This window comes from Medicago truncatula, chromosome 1 (assembly GCF_003473485.1).
Source record: "Medicago truncatula cultivar Jemalong A17 chromosome 1, MtrunA17r5.0-ANR, whole genome shotgun sequence".
Classification (NCBI taxonomy): Eukaryota; Viridiplantae; Streptophyta; class Magnoliopsida; order Fabales; family Fabaceae; genus Medicago; species Medicago truncatula.
This window is the reverse complement of record NC_053042.1, coordinates 44,349,600-44,368,621: the sequence shown is the minus strand read 5'-3', so window position 1 is coordinate 44,368,621 and position 19,022 is coordinate 44,349,600. Positions and strand designations below refer to the sequence as shown.

General features: G+C 31.1%; 2 protein-coding genes across 2 annotated transcripts; both read left to right on the top strand.

Moving 5' to 3' along the window:
• The first annotated feature begins 395 nt into the window (after positions 1-395).
• Positions 396-4,462, top strand: LOC11418361 (vacuolar protein sorting-associated protein 60.1). The gene is made up of 7 exons (XM_003591629.3): positions 396-637; positions 776-927; positions 1,401-1,494; positions 2,402-2,473; positions 2,557-2,668; positions 3,041-3,195; positions 4,113-4,462. The coding sequence occupies exons 1-7, from the start codon at positions 569-571 to the stop codon at positions 4,164-4,166; spliced, it is 708 nt and encodes a 235-aa protein (XP_003591677.1). The 5' UTR covers positions 396-568; the 3' UTR covers positions 4,167-4,462.
• Positions 4,463-13,871: 9,409 nt separating this feature from the next.
• On the top strand, positions 13,872-14,755 carry LOC11406931 (RING-H2 finger protein ATL70). Its single transcript, XM_003591625.4, has one exon. The coding sequence runs from the start codon at positions 14,087-14,089 to the stop codon at positions 14,555-14,557; it is 471 nt and encodes a 156-aa protein (XP_003591673.1). The 5' UTR covers positions 13,872-14,086; the 3' UTR covers positions 14,558-14,755.
• Positions 14,756-19,022: the final 4,267 nt, after the last annotated feature.

The window sequence follows — 19,022 nt, the reverse complement described above, 5'->3', positions numbered from 1 at the left end:
ACCTCTATAATCGCAATTTAACAAAAAAAACTAACAAATCAATCACAAAATAGCAATGCAATATGATTCAAAAAACTTACTTGATTTTATGCTTGAATTTGGCGTAGAATGACGTATGCTTTGTGAAATTCGCACCTATGGAAGCAAAACACGTAACAATAGAGTTTTGGAAACTCCTATGTTGTTATGTTCATATAAAAGCAACGGTAGTTAACTGGCGTTGGAGCCAATAACTGTTAACTGCCTGCGCTTAGGCGAACGGTTGTTAACTGCCGCTAGGGTAAAAACTTATTTACTTCTTTCAATATAGTAAGTATTCATTGTAAAAAAAACAATTTTGTAATAATCGTGCAATCAATTAATATATCGGTTATTTTTTATTTGTGGAAGTTTCCGTCGTGTTGAATTGAATATTATCATCATCGTCACCGCGTTAAGCAAAGCAAAACCCTAAATTCAAAACTCTCATCGTATCGTATTCTTCATCTCTTTCTCTCACAAACACACACGATTCAATTTCAATTTCAATTTTCAAAGGAGTTACAAACTTATTAAATCGTTTAGAACGATGAAGAGAGTTTTCGGTGTCAAAGCGAAAAAGGAACCCCCTCCTTCCATTGAAGATGCCAACGAAAGGGTAATTTTTATTCAATCGCCGCCAGGGTTTCTTCATACTCTCTCAGATCTATTCAATTTCGGTTTCTATTTTTGAATTTACGTTTTTTTAATTCCTAATTTTGTTGTTGAACTAAAATTGATTATGTTTTTATTGCAGATTACTAAACGAGGTGATACGGTGGATGAAAAGATTAAGAAGCTTGATGTTGAACTTAATAGATACAAAGACCAGATTAAGAAAACAAGACCTGGTCCTATGCAGGATGGTATTAAAGCTAGAGCCATGCGGGTTCTTAAACAGAAGCGAATGTGAGTACCGAGTTCTTCGTTTGCTTCTACTTTATTTTTTATAGTTTAATAGTCATATTCATTAAGCCAGAGTTATAGATTAAAGATTGGAATTAATTAAATTAATTGCAAGGTTTGAATTTGTTGATTTATATAAGAATTGGATATGCATTGCATTGCATAATATATAACATCTTTGTATTATCGTTAGTCTTAACTTAAAAGGTATGGCTATAATCTGCTGATGCTCATGCAATTGGTTACTCAGACTTAGAATACTCGGAATTTTTACTTTTAATACACCGAATGTTTTATCATACAGCTAATAATTTTCCAAAACTTTAAAAGGCTATTGGTAGCTATTAAGAGTAGTTGGCATTTTTACTTTTCAATATGTTGGAAGTTGGACTTAAACAAAGTGAATAATTTCTAACTGTATTGAAGTGAATGTTATCTAGCTGTTTTCATATAGTGATACACTTGCCTTTTGTCAGGTATGAAGGTCAACGTGATATGTTGTACAATCAAACATTCAATCTTGATCAAGTTCAATTTGCTGCTGAGGGAATTAAAGATGCTCAACAGACTGTATGTATCCAAGAGCTTAGTTTTTTTTTCTTTTTTTTTGTGATCTTTGCATTGAACTCTTTCATCTGTATGATATCTTTATTTTTTAAAGAATATGAACATGGTTTAATTCATAATAGAAGCCTTAATATAAATTTTTCCTGTTTACCAAGTCAAGTAATCTATAGCATAACTTCATTCCTCCCTCTCTGTTAGCAAGTCATAAAATTGGAGGCTTTCAGCGCTGTGGTTTTTGAAAGGGGAAACTTTTGCTATTTTGTGTCTTTTGTTTTATGGTTAATTCTGAGCGTGAGCGGCCTTGACAAAAAAGTGCTTCCTTTTTATCTTGTGGTCACATATCAGGAAAATCACCTCCCCGCTAATGGGATTTGGCTTTGTTCATTTGATCTTTTCTAGACCCTTCAATGGCGGGAGCCTAGTGTAATACTGTGCCACGTTGTTTAATAATCTATGATTTGGATTTTCATCCCTTTTTAAACTCCAATAGATTCAAATTATTTGGATGTTTGTAACTATTTGAAAAGTTTTTATAAATTTGGCAATGCAAATTGTATGCTTATATTAAGAGAAATTGACTGGGGCAACCATATTCACTATAAAACATTCGTTTGTCTTGGTAGCGCTTTAAAGGTCATGGTTCGAGGCGGAGCTTTGTCTGTACCCTGTTTGGGATCTGCTGCCTACCTCATGAGAGGTAGGGGATGAATGGTTTGTAATTTGGGAGGGTTCTCTTCATAACGATGTTATTCACTATGCATTATAGTTCCATTATAGCTTTCTCGTATATACTTATGTTTTCAGAAAGTGAATGATCTTGAAGAATATTTTGTCAAGTAGATATAACATTTGAGTTCATTTGCTCACAAATTCCTCTTTCCTTCCTCCCACCCGTCCTTGTTTTTTTCAGATGTCAGCTTTGAAGTCTGCCAACAAGGATTTGAAGGGAATGATGAAAACTGTGAAGATCCAAGACATTGATGTATGTATTGTCTCTCCTTTTCTTATAGCTTTTATCTAGCTAACATTGAGAATTTTAGGTCTCACTGTTGATTGAATTTGTAGAACTTGCAAGATGAGATGATGGACCTGATGGATGTAAGTAATGAAATCCAAGAGACTTTGGGTAGAAGCTATAGTGTTCCTGATGACATTGACGAGGAGGATCTTATGGGTGGTAAGTTAAGAATTTATGTAAGCTTTTGAGATGTATGTTGGACACCTTTTTGAAAACTCCTAAGCTAACATGGCTGCACAGAGTAATAGATTAAAGATGGGGTTTTATTGCATTTGTATGATTTGAGTTTGTTGCCTTATATAAAAATAGGATATGGATGGCATAATATATAACATTGTATGAATTTCAAGACCAGCAGTGTATTCTACTTGGACTTAAACTTAAAAGGAGTGGGTATAATCTGCAGATGCTCATGCAACTAGTCACTTTTAGGGAATGAACACTAATTTTAGGAAGATGTTTCTCCTTTTTTTTTTTTGGTGATGAAGGGTCTTTAATTATCTGTTTTTCTTTTCTGTTTTGGAATATCAGAACTTGATGCGCTGGAAGCAGACATGGAAAATGAATCTGAAGGAGTCCCCTCCTACCTCCAACCTGATAAAGAATCTGATTTTGACTCGGAGCTTAACTTGCCTTCAGCTCCTACAGGACAAACAGCAGTGCCACATGGCAGAGCCAACGCCCAAGTATAGTATTTTGAACTTATTTTATTTTATCAATATGCGAATTCATTTTCCTTTTGTTGTTATGTTATGACAATTTATAACTATACTTAAAAATGAGGTTCTTGAGTGAAAAAAAATTCTTGCTCAAGTCTCGTTTAGACAATATGGTGTTAAACTTAAAACAGGTGATTGTGTCTTTATAGAGATATTTTGACTACATCTTGGTAGAAGTATGTTTATCGGTTACTGATTTCCTCTTGAGAAGGGATTAACTTAGCAAGATGTTTCTCAATTTTCTTTTATAGAAATCTTGGTAATTAGATTGTGAAGCAATGATTGTAACATGATTGAAAGTTTTTCTAAAAGAATTTGGTTTTGGTTTCTAAAGTGGCGAGGAAAAGATGATAGCTAAGGCTGTTTAGGTGCTGGACAAATTTGTCCAAGATTATTAAATTTCGTTTTCTTTCAATTGAAGGTTGAAAGACAAATGTAGGAATCATAATTTTGAAAATTATCAATCAAGATTTACTAGAAAGGCTTGTTCAACACTTCATCTGCCCTTTTCTTGCTTATAATGAATGAGCAGCCTATACTTGGTGTCTTTTTTCCACAACTGTATTCTCATATGTAACATGTACATGCTTGAGGTTGCATTCTGATGGGTAACTGTAAGGATGTGCCTACATCCTGTACACTTGAATTATATGTTCACTTGATTATTGGAAGGATTCATCATCATTATTAGTTGTCAGATTTTGTATAGTTGCTCAATGCCTCTTCTGTGCGATCTATTAGTTCTTCCTGACAAGTTATTCTTGATGCTGTTTAATAGAATAATCTGAACTATGTAGTAGTAAATTACTCAATTTTTTGTTTTCATTTTATTTAATGTCATGTAGTGAATTTCTTTTCCTGATTGATTACTTTGTTACTGACAGACTGAAGATGAACTGGGTTTACCTGCTGTCCCTCGGGCATCCCTACGTGGTTAAAGAATGCTTTTTATTTCATCAGCGTAGCTGGTGCATACACAAGCAAGACCTTGTAAAGTTGTGCAGAACTTGACAACATTGATTGATTAATACTGTGGTTTAATTGGCAAACATTTAAGAACTTGGTAGTTATGATCAGAGTAAACTATGTGTAAACCTTGTTCATACCAATTTTATTTTGTCTGAATCCTGATATAAATTTTCACATTTAATAATTTATTAAGTATTATCTAAACCCTGAGTGTGATGAGTCGTCAGGAAATTTCAACAGAAGTACGGGTGATTTTGATTCTGTATGACTGTACATTGAATTTACCCTGATTGTTGTTTTTTTGGTTGTATTTGAACTTCCGGTCCTGCAACAATTAAAAAAATTGGCCATTTTATTTCAATTAAAGAACAAATAAACAATATTTTTGTAAGTAATGTATAAAATTACTAGTTGAAGATGTAATTATCGTGATGTAAAGATAACCCTCCTCTTGCCAAGTTATTGTTTACTCAAAATTTAAGTTAATTGGGTCAACACAAAATACTTTTCCTTAGCTTAAAGTTAGTAACAACAGCCATTCTAGAAAAATCGTGGAAACGTACGATAGTTCATGCAACTTCTTATAGTCAGTCAATATGATGATTCTTAACATGGTTGGCTAGTAAGGGTGGGAAATGTCAAAGCTAATGGAGTTATTATTATCAATCAGAGAGTTCAAACATGATTCACGCCCTTCTTCTGGTCACAAGACATGACTCACGCACCGTTTAAGTAGTTTAGTTGGACGGAACAGCACTTTATCAACGGGCCATGAACTATTGTGAAGAGATGCATGATCAGAAATAGACTTCAATTTGAATCCGACACATTTAAACATTGTTTAGATATGGTGAAACAGAACCATACAATGCAAACTTAGCTTAAATAAAAAAATGACAGATGCATAATGCATTTAGCCTTCACCAGCTGTTGACTCCAAAAGCATCAGGTATACATAATGCATACACAACTGACTCTACCATCACCACAAAGCAACTCCCTCAAGTTGACATTTTATTCCTTTTCTCTATCTTTGTTTGCACCTTGCTAGTTAGCTTAAGAGACATTTGTAACCAAAATAGACACTTATATATCCTTTCCTTGATTCTTTTATTATTGAAATTGAACTCTCCCAACATATAGAAAACCATGAACAACACTTCCATTAATTCTGAAAATCCTTCAGAGAACTCAAATGCATTAGCATATTATTATATCGGATTGTCATTAGCCTTTATTCTCCTGATGATGTTCATGTCTCTATTTTCATGTTACCGGCAAAACAGACTGCTATCTAGAGGCAGCAACAACAATAATCATAACAGAACCGTGATCTGGACGGAGAGAGATACTGCAGTGATTAATATTGAAGATGCCATTCTGAATAGTTACCCCGTTTTGCTGTACTCACAAGTCAAGTTTCATCATAAGGCTGATTCAACATCACTCATTTGCTCAATTTGTTTGGGAGATTATAAAGATTCAGAGTGGTTGCGTTTCTTACCTGATTGTGGTCACTTTTTTCATAAGGACTGTATTGCTACATGGTTCAGGCTAAACCTCTCATGTCCTCTATGTCGAAACTCGCCACTCCCAACAGCTCTTCCAACTCTCCTTGCTGAAGTTACACTACTGGCAACTACACATGATTGAGTAGTAGAAACTCTGTAAAGTTTTAGAAGGCAATCTGAGTAAAAAAAAAATTGAATGTAAATCTTGTATGCTTACAAATGTAATATTACAGTTGCGGCCAAGCCCTAGACAACAATTGTGTTGTAAATCATAGAGAAATTTGCACTATAACGCTGCAACAGTCGCAATGTAGTGAATGCAATAGCCTCATTGAATTGTAATAGACCGCGATGGTCTACATAATGCTCACACATTATTTTCTATCTTATCGATCTTTATTATCATCATGAATTTAGAGGGTATTTTCAATGGTTAATGATATTTTAAAGTTATTGACAGTTGGAACTTGGTAATAAAGTAGGTATGAAGTTTTAAAGAAAAAAAATGAATTGTAATTTTTAAAATAAGAATAAATTATTATCTGTAATACAAATAAAAAATAAATTTAAACTGGAACGACCACAATACATTACAACAGCTCCAACGTTCGATATTGCAACAGCTTGCTGCAATTTAAAAGGGATATGAAATTATCGATGTAATATGAATCTTGTATGAGTTAGAAGATGTTCTTAATTAGTTAGTTGTGTAAGGATAGAGATGAATATGCCCCCTAGGATTAAACCAGTAACCTAGAGAAACTATTAAGCTATAATGACTTCTATCTAATCTTTAAGAATTTTTCTGATATAGAATGTCCCACGCTCTCTTAACTTTTTTTTTTTTTGAAGGAACGCTCTCTAACTTGTATACCAAATAGAGCATGTAGCTTCACATTCTTACTATGCCCCTCAACTTGCAAGCTTGTAAATTAGCTAGATTCAGTTAGACTTAACCCAATTTTTCTATAATGATATCAAAGAGTATCCTAAATATGTTCAGCCACCTACTATTAAACCATCCAATTCACACTCCAAGGCGTTCATTCTTGGATGTTGAGAGTCCCATATTAAATATGATAAAAATAATTTATAAGTACTGGACTTTGCTCTTATCATACAAGTTAAGTTTGTAGAATTGAGTTAGAATCAACCCAAATTCTAAGACGATATCGAAACTTATTCAAAACTCATTGGACCGTTTCTTATGGTGAAGCTCATATTATGTTCTAGATGTCGCATCCTAGGGATAGAATAGAATATTTTGTCATAATTGACTATAATTATTTTCCTATAATTATGTTGTATCATAATTAGATAGTTGACCAAACGTTACACAATAGTTCTATATATTCTATTCAGATGAATGAGAAACGGAAGCATTCCATTATCTTACATGGTATCAGAGCCTCTTCAAGATCCATTGGTTCATCTGCTATCAAGTTTTCGCTATCAGACCACCCACCGTTTATGTCCACGAACTATGCTTATAATGTTGGTCGTGAAGGGGTGGTGACATCGAATATGAGATGGTCTGACAGTGTGTTTATAAGTGGGGGCAATCTTCACCTCATAAATCGGCTTTGTGGGAGGTTGTAGTAGGCCTAACCACGATTTTTAAGACCTAGACATGAGAATAATGTGTTGAAAGTCTAGGATGTAATATGTCTTAAAAAATTGTTTATAATCGGGATGCATCTTTCACATTACAAGTTAAATTTGTCAAGTTGGTTCCAAATGTCCAATCCTAAATACAAAAAGTGTTTGTAAAGACTTTAATTGTAAAATTGTTCTTTTAGTCAATGCAATTATGATTCTTTTAAGTATAAATATAAATATAATAATGAATGAGAAATTTTGAAATACTTAAAGTTTGGAGTATTTTTCTAATTTACTTGAGAGCATAATCCGTCACCATAAAACACATGGCCGTAGGTAAAGATCAAGATTACCTTAAGAGAAGTGTTGCAAACATTCTTTAACACTCGTTATCTTATTGAGTGTAATCAATGCGGACCCCATACTTTGTAAATGTGTTCCAATAGTGTGATTGACATTGATTTACCAATTAATAGAGGGAGTGTTGGAAAGAGATTGTTTCTAGGCCTCTCTTAGAGAAAAGTACTAGAAACATTCTCTTTTCAACACACAATATAATACTTTCGTTGTTACTGGGTGAAATCAATGTGGGCTGTAATCGTCTCATTCATGATTTTTATCCCTTATTTTTTTCAATTTGCGATTTTTGTCTCATATTTTTCTTTGGTAGAAGAAATTTAGGATGAGAAAATAGTGTTCTTGTTCAAGATAGAAAAGACTCTAGTCTAAAAAAGCACCGCCAAAGAATTATGCATGTTACTAGAAGTAAACCTAAAAAACCCCACACTTTGTAGGTGAGTTTCACATTGATTTCACCCATAAGAGAGTGAACATTAAAAGAGTATTTCTAGCAATCTTCTTACCCTTAAATATAAATTTATGACTTCTACTAATGATTATTCGAGTGATGAATTTGTCCATCTCGATAAGACAATCATTTTAAAAAAGAGTTATTGTACAAAAGTTCGGGATAGTCTGGTGGGGTTGGGGGGAGGGGGTATAAGAGGATAGTCTGGAATGCTTGACAAAAATGTTGTTTTTCAAAAGTGTTAGAACAAAAATGGGTTATTATTAAGTTTAGAAAAAATAATTTTTAGATACCCAAAATCTAATCTACCAAAAAAGAATGACAAATATGATCTGGATAAAAGATAGATGTGATAGATTAGAGATATGATAAGAAGAGAGAGATAGAGGAAAATTGGATCTTGAATATGTGTATGAAAAGTAAGAGCGTATACATATAATTACTTTGAAGTTTATTAGGTCTAAAAAAATACTTGTATGATCACAATTATTAGAGATACTATTTGGACACCGACATAAAAATACATTTTTATTTTATTTTATTTTTATAAATATGTACGCGTGTTTAAATAGTGTGACCAAATAGTTGTGACCATACAAGACTTCCTCTTAGATGTCTCCTTTAGAACATTGGGATTTGGGTACAAAATCTAGGAGGCCAAAAGAATATTTCTTCCATGATTCACACCCTTCTTCTTTTGGTCAAGAAGTGATTCACGCCATGTTTAAGCATCTTAGGTGAGATGCATGGAACATCATTTTGTTGTGTTAAGCCTTGAAATTATTGTCAAGCGGTGCAACCTTTTCTATTTAGATGGCATGATCATTGATCAGAAATACAATTCAATTTGAATCCAACCTATTTAAACATAGAACACAAAATTAGCTTGAATATACACTTGAGGTTAAATAAAATGAAATATGGATTTAGCATACACTAGCTGTTGCCTCCAAAAGCAACAGACATACATAATGCATTCACACCAAGTTGACATTTTATTGCTTCTGTCTATATTTGCCCCCACAAAGTTATAATCAATTCACTCTCACTCAATTAATATATAACTTTCTTTATTTTCTTGCCAAATTATATACTTCTGTATCCTTTATTTTTTCATAGAATTTGAACCCTCCTAACCCATAAAAAACCATGAACAACACTTCCAATATATCTGACAACCCTTCAGAGAACTCAAATGAATTAGTATATTATTTTATTGGTTTTTCATTTTCCATTACCCTCATGATGATGTTCATGTCTCTATTTTCATGTTATTGGCAAAACAGGATGCAATCTAGTGGCATCAATTCTAACACAGATCATACTACTGAAGTGAATATTGAAGTATGTGAAGAAGAAAGAGACGTTAATCCGAACAGTTACCCCATTTTGTTGTACTCCCAAGTCAAGTTTCATAAGCCTGATGATTCAACATCACTCATTTGCTCAATTTGTTTGGGAGATTATAAAGATTCAGAGTGGTTGCGTTTCTTACCTGATTGTGGTCACTTTTTTCATAAGGACTGTATTGCTGCATGGTTTAGGTCAAACCTCTCTTGTCCCCTCTGTCGAAACTTGCCAATCCCAACTCCTCTTTCTGAAGTTACACTCTTGGCAACTACACATAATTGAGTATAAGCTCTACACAAGTTAAGAAGCTAATTATAGTTCTTACATTTTGGTCACATCCTTTCGACACACTCACAAAAAAAAAAAAAAAATGAAGAAAAAATAGTAATAAAATATTTTTTTTTATGAGTATGTGACCAAATAATGTGTATAAGTCATTGCTCCCAACACCGTACATCATCACTCAACCCCTACCATCTTTTTTCATGCAACTGTTGTAGAGAGTAGCGAAGAGCTGGAAAAACATTACAAGGGACTATTCAAATGTTTTTATTTGGAATTTATGAACTAAAATATTCTATTTAGTTGTTTTGTTAGGTCAGACTCATATAAGAGATTTGAGTGCTTAAACTACATAATTTTAGTTTTAAGTTGATGGTTAATGAATAACGAATGTGTCACTTATTAATGGATTATGAATTAGTTTTTATATTTTATAATTATATATTTATGTATTTAAATTGTATTAATGAGGTTTATGTATAGTTTTTTAGGGGAGATTTATCTATAGAGTTATTCAAAGTTAATACTAAACATTATTTCAATAAGAAGACAATCTAACCTTTTTAAAATGCCCGAGCTTTGATATATTGTTAATGGATTGAAAGTGTTAAAGGTGTTAGCGGCCAACACTCGAGGTGATTTAGTCCCACATCGGATAGATAAGATTCTTGAGAAGAGTTTATAAAGAGGGAGACACTCTTCACCGTACAAACCGGTTTGTAAGAATGAGTTAAGCCTCGATATTCGTTACATGGTATCTCACGGTACAAGTTGGTTTTGTAATTCGTTACAAAAGAATGGTGGTTTATGAATATTGAGATTGAATTTGATTCTATACTTCACCATTGCTATGCTTTGGTTAGTCAAATTATATATGTAGATGATGGTTGTTTGAATACTAAAAACAAGAGTAATTTCTTGAAGATTTTTTTAGGAATTTTTCTGTTGCAGGATTGAATAGGATTTTTCTTGAAGAAAATGATATATGAAGATTTTTTGGATATTATCTATTTTTAATTATTATCACGAACCCAATACTGTCTCTTTTTAGTTGTCTATTTTTTGACCGTTCTTCGTGCAAAGACCAGTTTGTTGTGATTATTTTTTTCAATGATTAAAAATTACTTTTATTCTTCTCGTATAGACCAAATTGAGTGTCAAATTTTTCTTGAAGACTAAAATGTTTTTGATTAATTTGCTTCCAGTTTAGAATGTTGGATGTCCATATGTACCTTCCCATTCCCTCAACCACGTAAATTTTTTTTTTTTGTCAAGTAGCCTAGTGGCTAGAGCTCACACAATTAACACAATTAAATTGTGGAGAGGTGGAGTGTCTGGGGTTCGAACCCCAGCCCATGCATATAATATGCAATATCCCTACCAACTGAGCTAAACTCACGGGGATTAAATTTATATTTTTAAACAGTATTGAATACGTATTTGTCATATAAATTTATATTTTTTAAACAGTATTGAATACGTATTTGTCATATATGAATAAATTTATACGTTCCTCACGCATTCTTTATAAATATTTTGACTAGCTTTTAAAAACAATTCTTCACAAATATCTTGGCTAATCAACATGGTTTGGTCTGATGATTTTGATTTGCAACTTTAAAATGTGTCCCTCTTAAAATTTTAGGTTGAATTTTCCACCGTGCCGATCTTGAGTTAGTTTGGTTTCTTAAAAAAAATAACATCTTAATTTTGAAAGGAAAAAAAACATTTTAACTAGGTTTGAAAACAATTAAAATGTAAACGAAAAACATTTTGACTATCTTTTTTAAAATGTATATATATCTTTTTTTTGTCAAGTAACTTAGTAGTGAAGCTTGACGGCGGAAGCTCATACATTTTAAATGTGGAGAAGTAGGGTGTCCGGGGTTCAAACTACAATCCCTGCATATAATATGCAATATTTCTAGCAAATGAGTTAAGCTGATGGGAATAATGCATATCTAGCTTTAAAAACATCTTTACCGTTTGGGAGAGATTATTAATCATCCTTTGCAAATATAAACAAAAATGATAATTAAACTTTATCAAGAAAATATGTTATTTTATTAACTTAATTTTTTAGTGTGATGGAATAATAATTGTACTTTCTAAAATATCCGTTAGTTTCATCATAGAAATTAAAGAGAATATTAAAAGATAATATCTAAATTGATTGAAGAATATTTTATAAATGACATCACCATAGAGAGTAAAATTGATTGAATATTGTTTCTTACTTTGAAAATCAAAGGGAAAATATTACTTCTACTAAGAAGGAGAAAAAAAAATGAAGGAGAGAATAAGATCTATTATGTCATATTTATATTTACAATAAAAGTTATCTTAAAATAATTGTTATTTTTTAGTTTTCAATATAATTTTTTTTTCTTTTTCTAATACTACTATACACATAACTCCGATCACTATTTTCTATTTTGCATTTATGATAATGAGAATAATCAATAGTTAATGAGACTAATTTGTTAAAATTATTATTCTCTTTTATTTATTTATAACATATGTATAATGAGAAGTGCTTCAAGTACACTCTTTAAACATATAAGTTTTTATGAAAATATATGTATTATTTAATATATTAGAAATTGAAGTATTTATCCCCGTGAGCTTAGCTCAGTTGGTAGGGATATTGCATATTATATGCAGGAGCCGGGGTTCGAACCCCGGACACTCCACTTCTCCACAATTAAATTGTGTGAGCTCTAGCCACTAGGCTACTTGACCAAAAAAAAAAAAAAAAAAGAAATTGAAGTATTTAACTTTATAAAAAATAATTTTGTTATTTAAAATGTTTAAAGAGTATAAAATATGTTCCAAAGAAAAATGTTACTCCCTCCGTTCCTTTTTAAGTGCCGTTTTAGGGTGCATTTTTTGTTCTATTTAACCGTCGTTTTAGTATTTTAAGGGTGTGATTTGTCAATTACTCGTATATTTTTCTTTGTTTGGTTACTCTTATCTTTTTTAATAAAACTAATTAATGCTATATATTTGGAAAACTAAAGTTTGTTTTTTTAAACAAAGTTTATTTATTTTTTAAACAATTTTTTTTTACATATATAATGATTTTATGAAGAGTTAAAATTCTATAAATAAGATGAATAATTGTTAAAAATTTCAAGTGCAAAGTAAAAGAACAATTTGAGAGAAAAATAAATAAAAACTGCATGAATGTTCAAAAGGAAGAAACAGTGGAAGACTCATTGGAACCGCTGATGGAAGGTGAAGAGGGAGAAGTAGTTGAAGATTCGTTTGACAATATACAAGAAAAAAAACAAGATGACAATGAAGAAGAAGAAGTTTCATCCATATAATTTTTATATTGACTTAAATTAATTAAAGAGATGTGCACAATATTTAGAAAATTAACAATTGTTTGTTATGAGAGAGAGTGTGAAAAAAAAAGGAATTTGTTGGAGAAAAAGATACTAAGTAACAAATGTTTGTTACGATCTTAACAAAAAAAAATTGTTACGAGAAAAATATAACATATTAAATTTATTGGAAATATAAAGTGTGCCAAAAAATAGAGATATATTAGTAGATTAAATTGAGGGTATAATAGGAAGAAAATGTGCAAAAATACACTTTGTTATTTTCATGGAAAATTTTTAAAACGACACTTAAAAAGGAATAGAGCGAATAATTTATATGAAATGACATGCTACAACAATTTTTGCGGGATGAAGAGAGTCATATTTTTCAGAAGGATCGAGAGAGAATTTAGCTAGGCTTAAAGTCATTTTCACCAACAAAAAAAAATAGTTTACTTAAAAACAAAAAAGTCATTTTTGATCAATTCATATCCTTTGTCCCGTACGCCACTCGGAAAGTTAAGCCAACAAACAAATAGTATTAAATTAAAAGATCAAGGTTAATTAATGTTGTATTATGAAATGCTTATTAAAAAAAAAATAATTGTTGTACTATGAAATGAATTGTGAAAAAGACATAAACGTTGACCAGAGAATTAAACTATGTAAGCTTGGTCTAACATTCATAACTAAAATGATCTTGAACTGTACACAAGTTTTTTTTTGTTTTTTTTTATTAGATCAACAAGTTGTATCATATATTATCATTTAATTTAATAGTAAGGTTTATTGATTCAAAAGTAAAAACTAGCTTGTACATAATATAAAACTCGTCTCATTTGTACATCATCGAATTCATCATGTATGCATATATAATTGCTTGGCAAATACCCCTAAAAAAATTGCTTGCCAAATTAATTGTTAAACCTTTCAGCTAGTTAAAAAGGCCACCCATAACATAACCAATTCCAAACAAATTAAAATTCACATTCCAAATTTTGGTCGAGAAGATGAACATCGACAACAACGGCACCTCGGAACCTCCACACAACAACAACAACGGTTTTGACGCAAATGGGTTCACATATATCTTAATACTTGTATTTGGTCTCGTATTCTTGGTTCTTTCAATAGTTATTGCATGTGTTCGACTTCGTAGTTCACGAAGTCGAAACATTCTCAATATTTTGTCCGGTTTTCCACCACATCGTCATGAAGACTCAATCATGGAACAAGGACTTCGTCATCACACCGACACAAGTTTTGAAGGATACCCGAAACTGTTATACTCTCAAATTCAGAAGAATGGTTCTTCAACTTCAATTAGTTGCTCTATTTGCTTAGGAGATTATAAAGAAAGTGACATGTTGAGGTTACTTCCAGATTGTGGTCATCTTTATCATGTTGCTTGTGTTGATCCATGGCTCGTGTTACATTCCACTTGTCCCATATGTAGAAAATCATCACTAGCTTCAACCTAGCCTTCAATATTACGAGGTTGTAAATTAATCAATCTTTCATTTTGTGTGTATATAGCCATGTTTTTATGGATAGTGTTTATCATTTTAAATAACAATTATATTGTGTAGTGCTTCTGTATGGGGCATGACACTGTGTATGTATATAAATCTTCCATGAATTTTTCAGATGGTTACTTAAATCAAATCTTGTACCTTTTCTCATGATCAAACTGCCGATCACAAGGTGACGGTGGTATATGTGTTTGATATAGCGCGGTTAGGCCAGAGTTTAATCTGTTCCGGGGTGGAGTATTAAACTTTTGGCGGCGGCATAATATCGTAATCAAGGTTCAAGTTTGGATTCGATCAAAAAAAAATTCAAGTTCGGGTCATGAATGTCTTATTTAATTTTGTTTGCTCTTCTTTTTGTGTTCTCAACACCTCCCCACGCACATGGTCCCTTGCCTATTACTAAAAGGTTTTATTGATTTAAAGGCATCCACGATGATGGATGCTTCGTCTATTTAACATCATCATATCTTATAACTTCCATAGGTTTAATTATTTTGATTAGACCTCCTCCTCCCAATATAGCTTCACAATGAGTTTGGAGGAAATTGGGATGAATAAGGAGATAATTGGCCAAGTAGAAAATGTGTGGGTGATGGAACTTAGTTAATTCATAACTCAGGTCATTCAAGTGTGATCAAGAAAGACAAAAATTCTATGAAGTCCAAAGCCAATCTCATCTAGTACAATCCAATTAACTTAAGGAAAAAATGTTAGCAAGTGTAAATGAGACATTGTATAATCAATTAAAAGTTGTAACTTTTACGTAGAAAATTATGTATCATGACCCTTAAGTTAATGTAAACGTCGAATGATGAAGTCATTCAAATAAATTAGTCTTTTTTTTATCCATTATCTCTCACCCGTTCAAAGGTCTCTATGATGTAAATGAAAGTTCTTAGGATAATATTTGGGTGACGTTGAGTTTCGATGACATTTGTGATTTTAATGTATTTAATTTATATTTATTTTAAATTGCTATCAAGAAGATTAAAAATGCATGTAGTGAATAATTATGATAGAGATAAAAATGGAAGACAAGTTAGAAAAAAAGCATTTTCAGAAACAAGAAAAATAAAAGTTTGGCATTTTCATTTTTAATAAAATATTGTAAAATAAAATGGTAAAGAAAATATCGAATATATATTCACTTATGTTTGTTAGTAAAAGTAAAAATAAAAATGAGAAAGGTGGACCCTAATACAAAACAAAGAACTTTTTTGTTCTTATATACACACATACATATGTATGTGAATTTTACACATGAATATAAAACAAGCGGACAATAAATTACACTGTTAAATCTTTTCGGATTGCAAAATCAATAATCGTAAACACAACATTCATGAATCTAGAGACATTATATTGCCATGCATGACCCTTTTTAACCTATTTTTTTAAAAGAAACTTAAGAAAATAATCCACTCTGATTCTATTTATAAGAGATATTTTAATCAATAAAAGGTAATGTATTTTGTTTAAAATTTGAATTGAATTCATCATTTTATTTTTACTTAAATGTCTTTTATAATTAGGATCGGAGGGAGTACTAATTATTGTTTTATTTTTGTATTAAATATTCAGTTTGTAGGGGAAAGAGACCCTATAATTTGAAGTTCGATCGGGAGATAAGTAAAGTATGACAAAGAATTGTTCCACTCAAGAATTGAACTCGGGTTCTTCTAAACAATTCATCATTTGATGGAAGTCATTAACCAATTGATTTTAATCATTTGGTTTAGTATTGTTTTATTACTTATGTTTGTTTATCCTTGCTCAAATAATTTGTTCTAAAAAGCCTAATATGATATTTGTTGTGGTATTCACCTACTTATCCTAGACTCTAAAAACATCCAGAATAGAGCACACCCTTTGAGTCAATAAAAAAAAATTAAAATTAAAATCAAAAGAACACCACAATAACATAGAAAAATCAAAAGATGTTGCAACAAGATAACAAACAAATTACAAAATCACAGATATATGTAAAAGAACGATGCAGATGAATGTACTAAAACATTGATCCAAAACCATATATTTCTTATATATGAAGAATAACATAAGATGTAAGAGAGCTCGTGTTAGATTAATACTTTGAATTATGAATCAGACATACATAACGGTACGCAGCAGTAGTATAGAATATTTTTCTTACAATTTGACTTATTTTGATGTATTACAATAGGACAAATTAGGATCCAACATAAAATAAAATAGGACATATAGATTTACCATTACGGAAAACACTGTAATTATTTAAAAGGGAAATGCTGAATGTCACTTCACAATAGATTTTTCATAACGGAAATTAGCATATATAAACAAAATCATCATGCTCAAAATTAACCAATGATCTCATAATTATAGTAGAGACATGAACATTCATGATGAAGAGTTTAAGAAAATGGCTTATTTCATCTTATTTCTTGTATGCCTAATAATGATAACTCTCTTAATTACAATTGCCTCTTATCTATGTACTATACCCACTTCTTCTACTCAACCTCCTTCTCATCAGCCTCTTGGAGTACATGACACAAACTCCAACCAAACCACAATTACTGTAATGGAACCAGCTGATCAACAACATCAACCACGTTTGGAACAAAGTACTACTACAAATGTGTGTAGAAGCAATGATCAAATTAGGACTATACCATATTTATCTGAAGTGAAATTATGTAACAGCAATAATATTAATTCAATTAGTAGTTGTTGCTGCTCAATATGTTTGATGGATTATAAAGAATCTGATTTGTTGAGAATGCTTCCTAGTTGTGGTCATTTGTTTCATGTTGCTTGTGTTGATCCTTGGTTGATAATGAAGTTGACATGTCCAGTTTGTAGAAAGACATACAGATCAGTATAATCTAAGCAAATGTTTGTTTTTTTTCTTTCATTTTTGGTTGATACGTGTCAATTAAAATATTCCATTATTTGGATTTTCGAATATTACACTGTGCAAATTATTTTTACTCCATTAACAAATTTTTACGGTCAAATTACTTATTCATAGTCGTAAGATTCCAATTTGCACAAACATAAGCCCTAGACTAAAAGAAATTGCCCAATTTTCATCAATTAATTAAAGGATCCCTTAATTTTCTAATCGGTTCATAGTCGTGAAAAATGTACCTAATTTTTTCGTCTTCATTACCGCAACAAATGCAAGAAACATTTGTCATTCCAAGAAGACGACGACCATAATACTATAATTTTCAAGAAATGGACTCTTCGAGGACCATTCCATGCCCACACACAAATCAAAGAGATGATCAATGTTGTTAGTGTTAGGAGGAGTTTGGGAAAGGAACTCATAAACAATAGTATGTGCTTCATATTTCAACCACCGTAGTAAATTAACATTCTGTAAAATATTTTTGGTAGACCAAATTTTTTGTTCATTATTTATTTATTCCTTCTTAAAATAATAAAAAAAATGATAACAAATATATTAAATGTGTTTTTTTTTTGTTACAATTATATTAAATGTGTTTGATATGGTATGTAAAGTCCAGTTCAACTTACAATATCAAAATTGTTACATTGGACACCTTCACTCAAGTTTAAACTTGATACACCGCAGTGTGAGTTTGAGTTACCATATTATCTACCGACAAACAGATAATTTGTTGAACTCAAGAGTTAAGACATCACAATTGCGTGCATGTGAGTTTCAACGATGTTACCACTTTCAAATTTTCAATTACATACAATATTTTTGTACGCATAAGGGAACATGCATCCTCTCTTATAAATGATAAACATGAAAAACAATAATAATTTTTAATAAATTTAATACTTTTATTAATTTTTTAATATCCCTAAATATTAAGGGATGAATTAGTATATAAAAAATTGAAGAAAAAAACACAAAAATGTAATTCTTGTAAAATAAATATTTATTTTTATAAAAAATAGTAAGCTCGCACTTTTTTTGTTTTACCATTATAGGACCAAAAATAGAAGACCCAAATTTATATCTTTTGAAATAATATAACAATGTGGAACAAACTCATAAAGTATCGAGTAAAAATGTAAGAAACATATTTTTTTTGTTTTTTGTCAAGTAATTTAGCGGTTAGAGAAATTCACCTTATAATATGCATTATCCCTTACCAAATGAGCTAAGCTCACAGGGACATAATAGCAAATTCTTTAAGGTACATAATAGCAAATGCTAATTTTTTGAGCTGTTTATGCCACATTAAGTGGCAAAGTTCTCATTTAAGAGATATAATATTGATGCATTTTTATGGTTGAATTCGAACTCAAGAATTATAATTACTTAGTTGCGAGAGAGCTTTATCATATCAGCCAAGTGCTTTGAATAGCAAGAAGAAACACATGTTTAAAAGAAAAAGAAGACATGATTTGCATTGAAAATAACAATTTTTTTAATTAAAAAATAGAATAC

Bases quoted from the DNA above. Each gene is read 5' to 3' on its own strand.
- LOC11406931 (XM_003591625.4), top strand. From the start codon at position 14,087: ATGAACATCGACAACAACGGCACCTCGGAACCTCCACACAACAACAAC.
- LOC11418361 (XM_003591629.3), top strand. From the start codon at position 569: ATGAAGAGAGTTTTCGGTGTCAAAGCGAAAAAGGAACCCCCTCCTTCC. The intron at 928-1,400 runs GTGAGTACCGAG...GCCTTTTGTCAG, and splicing joins GTTCTTAAACAGAAGCGAAT to GTATGAAGGTCAACGTGATA. The intron at 2,669-3,040 runs GTAAGTTAAGAA...TTGGAATATCAG, and splicing joins CGAGGAGGATCTTATGGGTG to AACTTGATGCGCTGGAAGCA.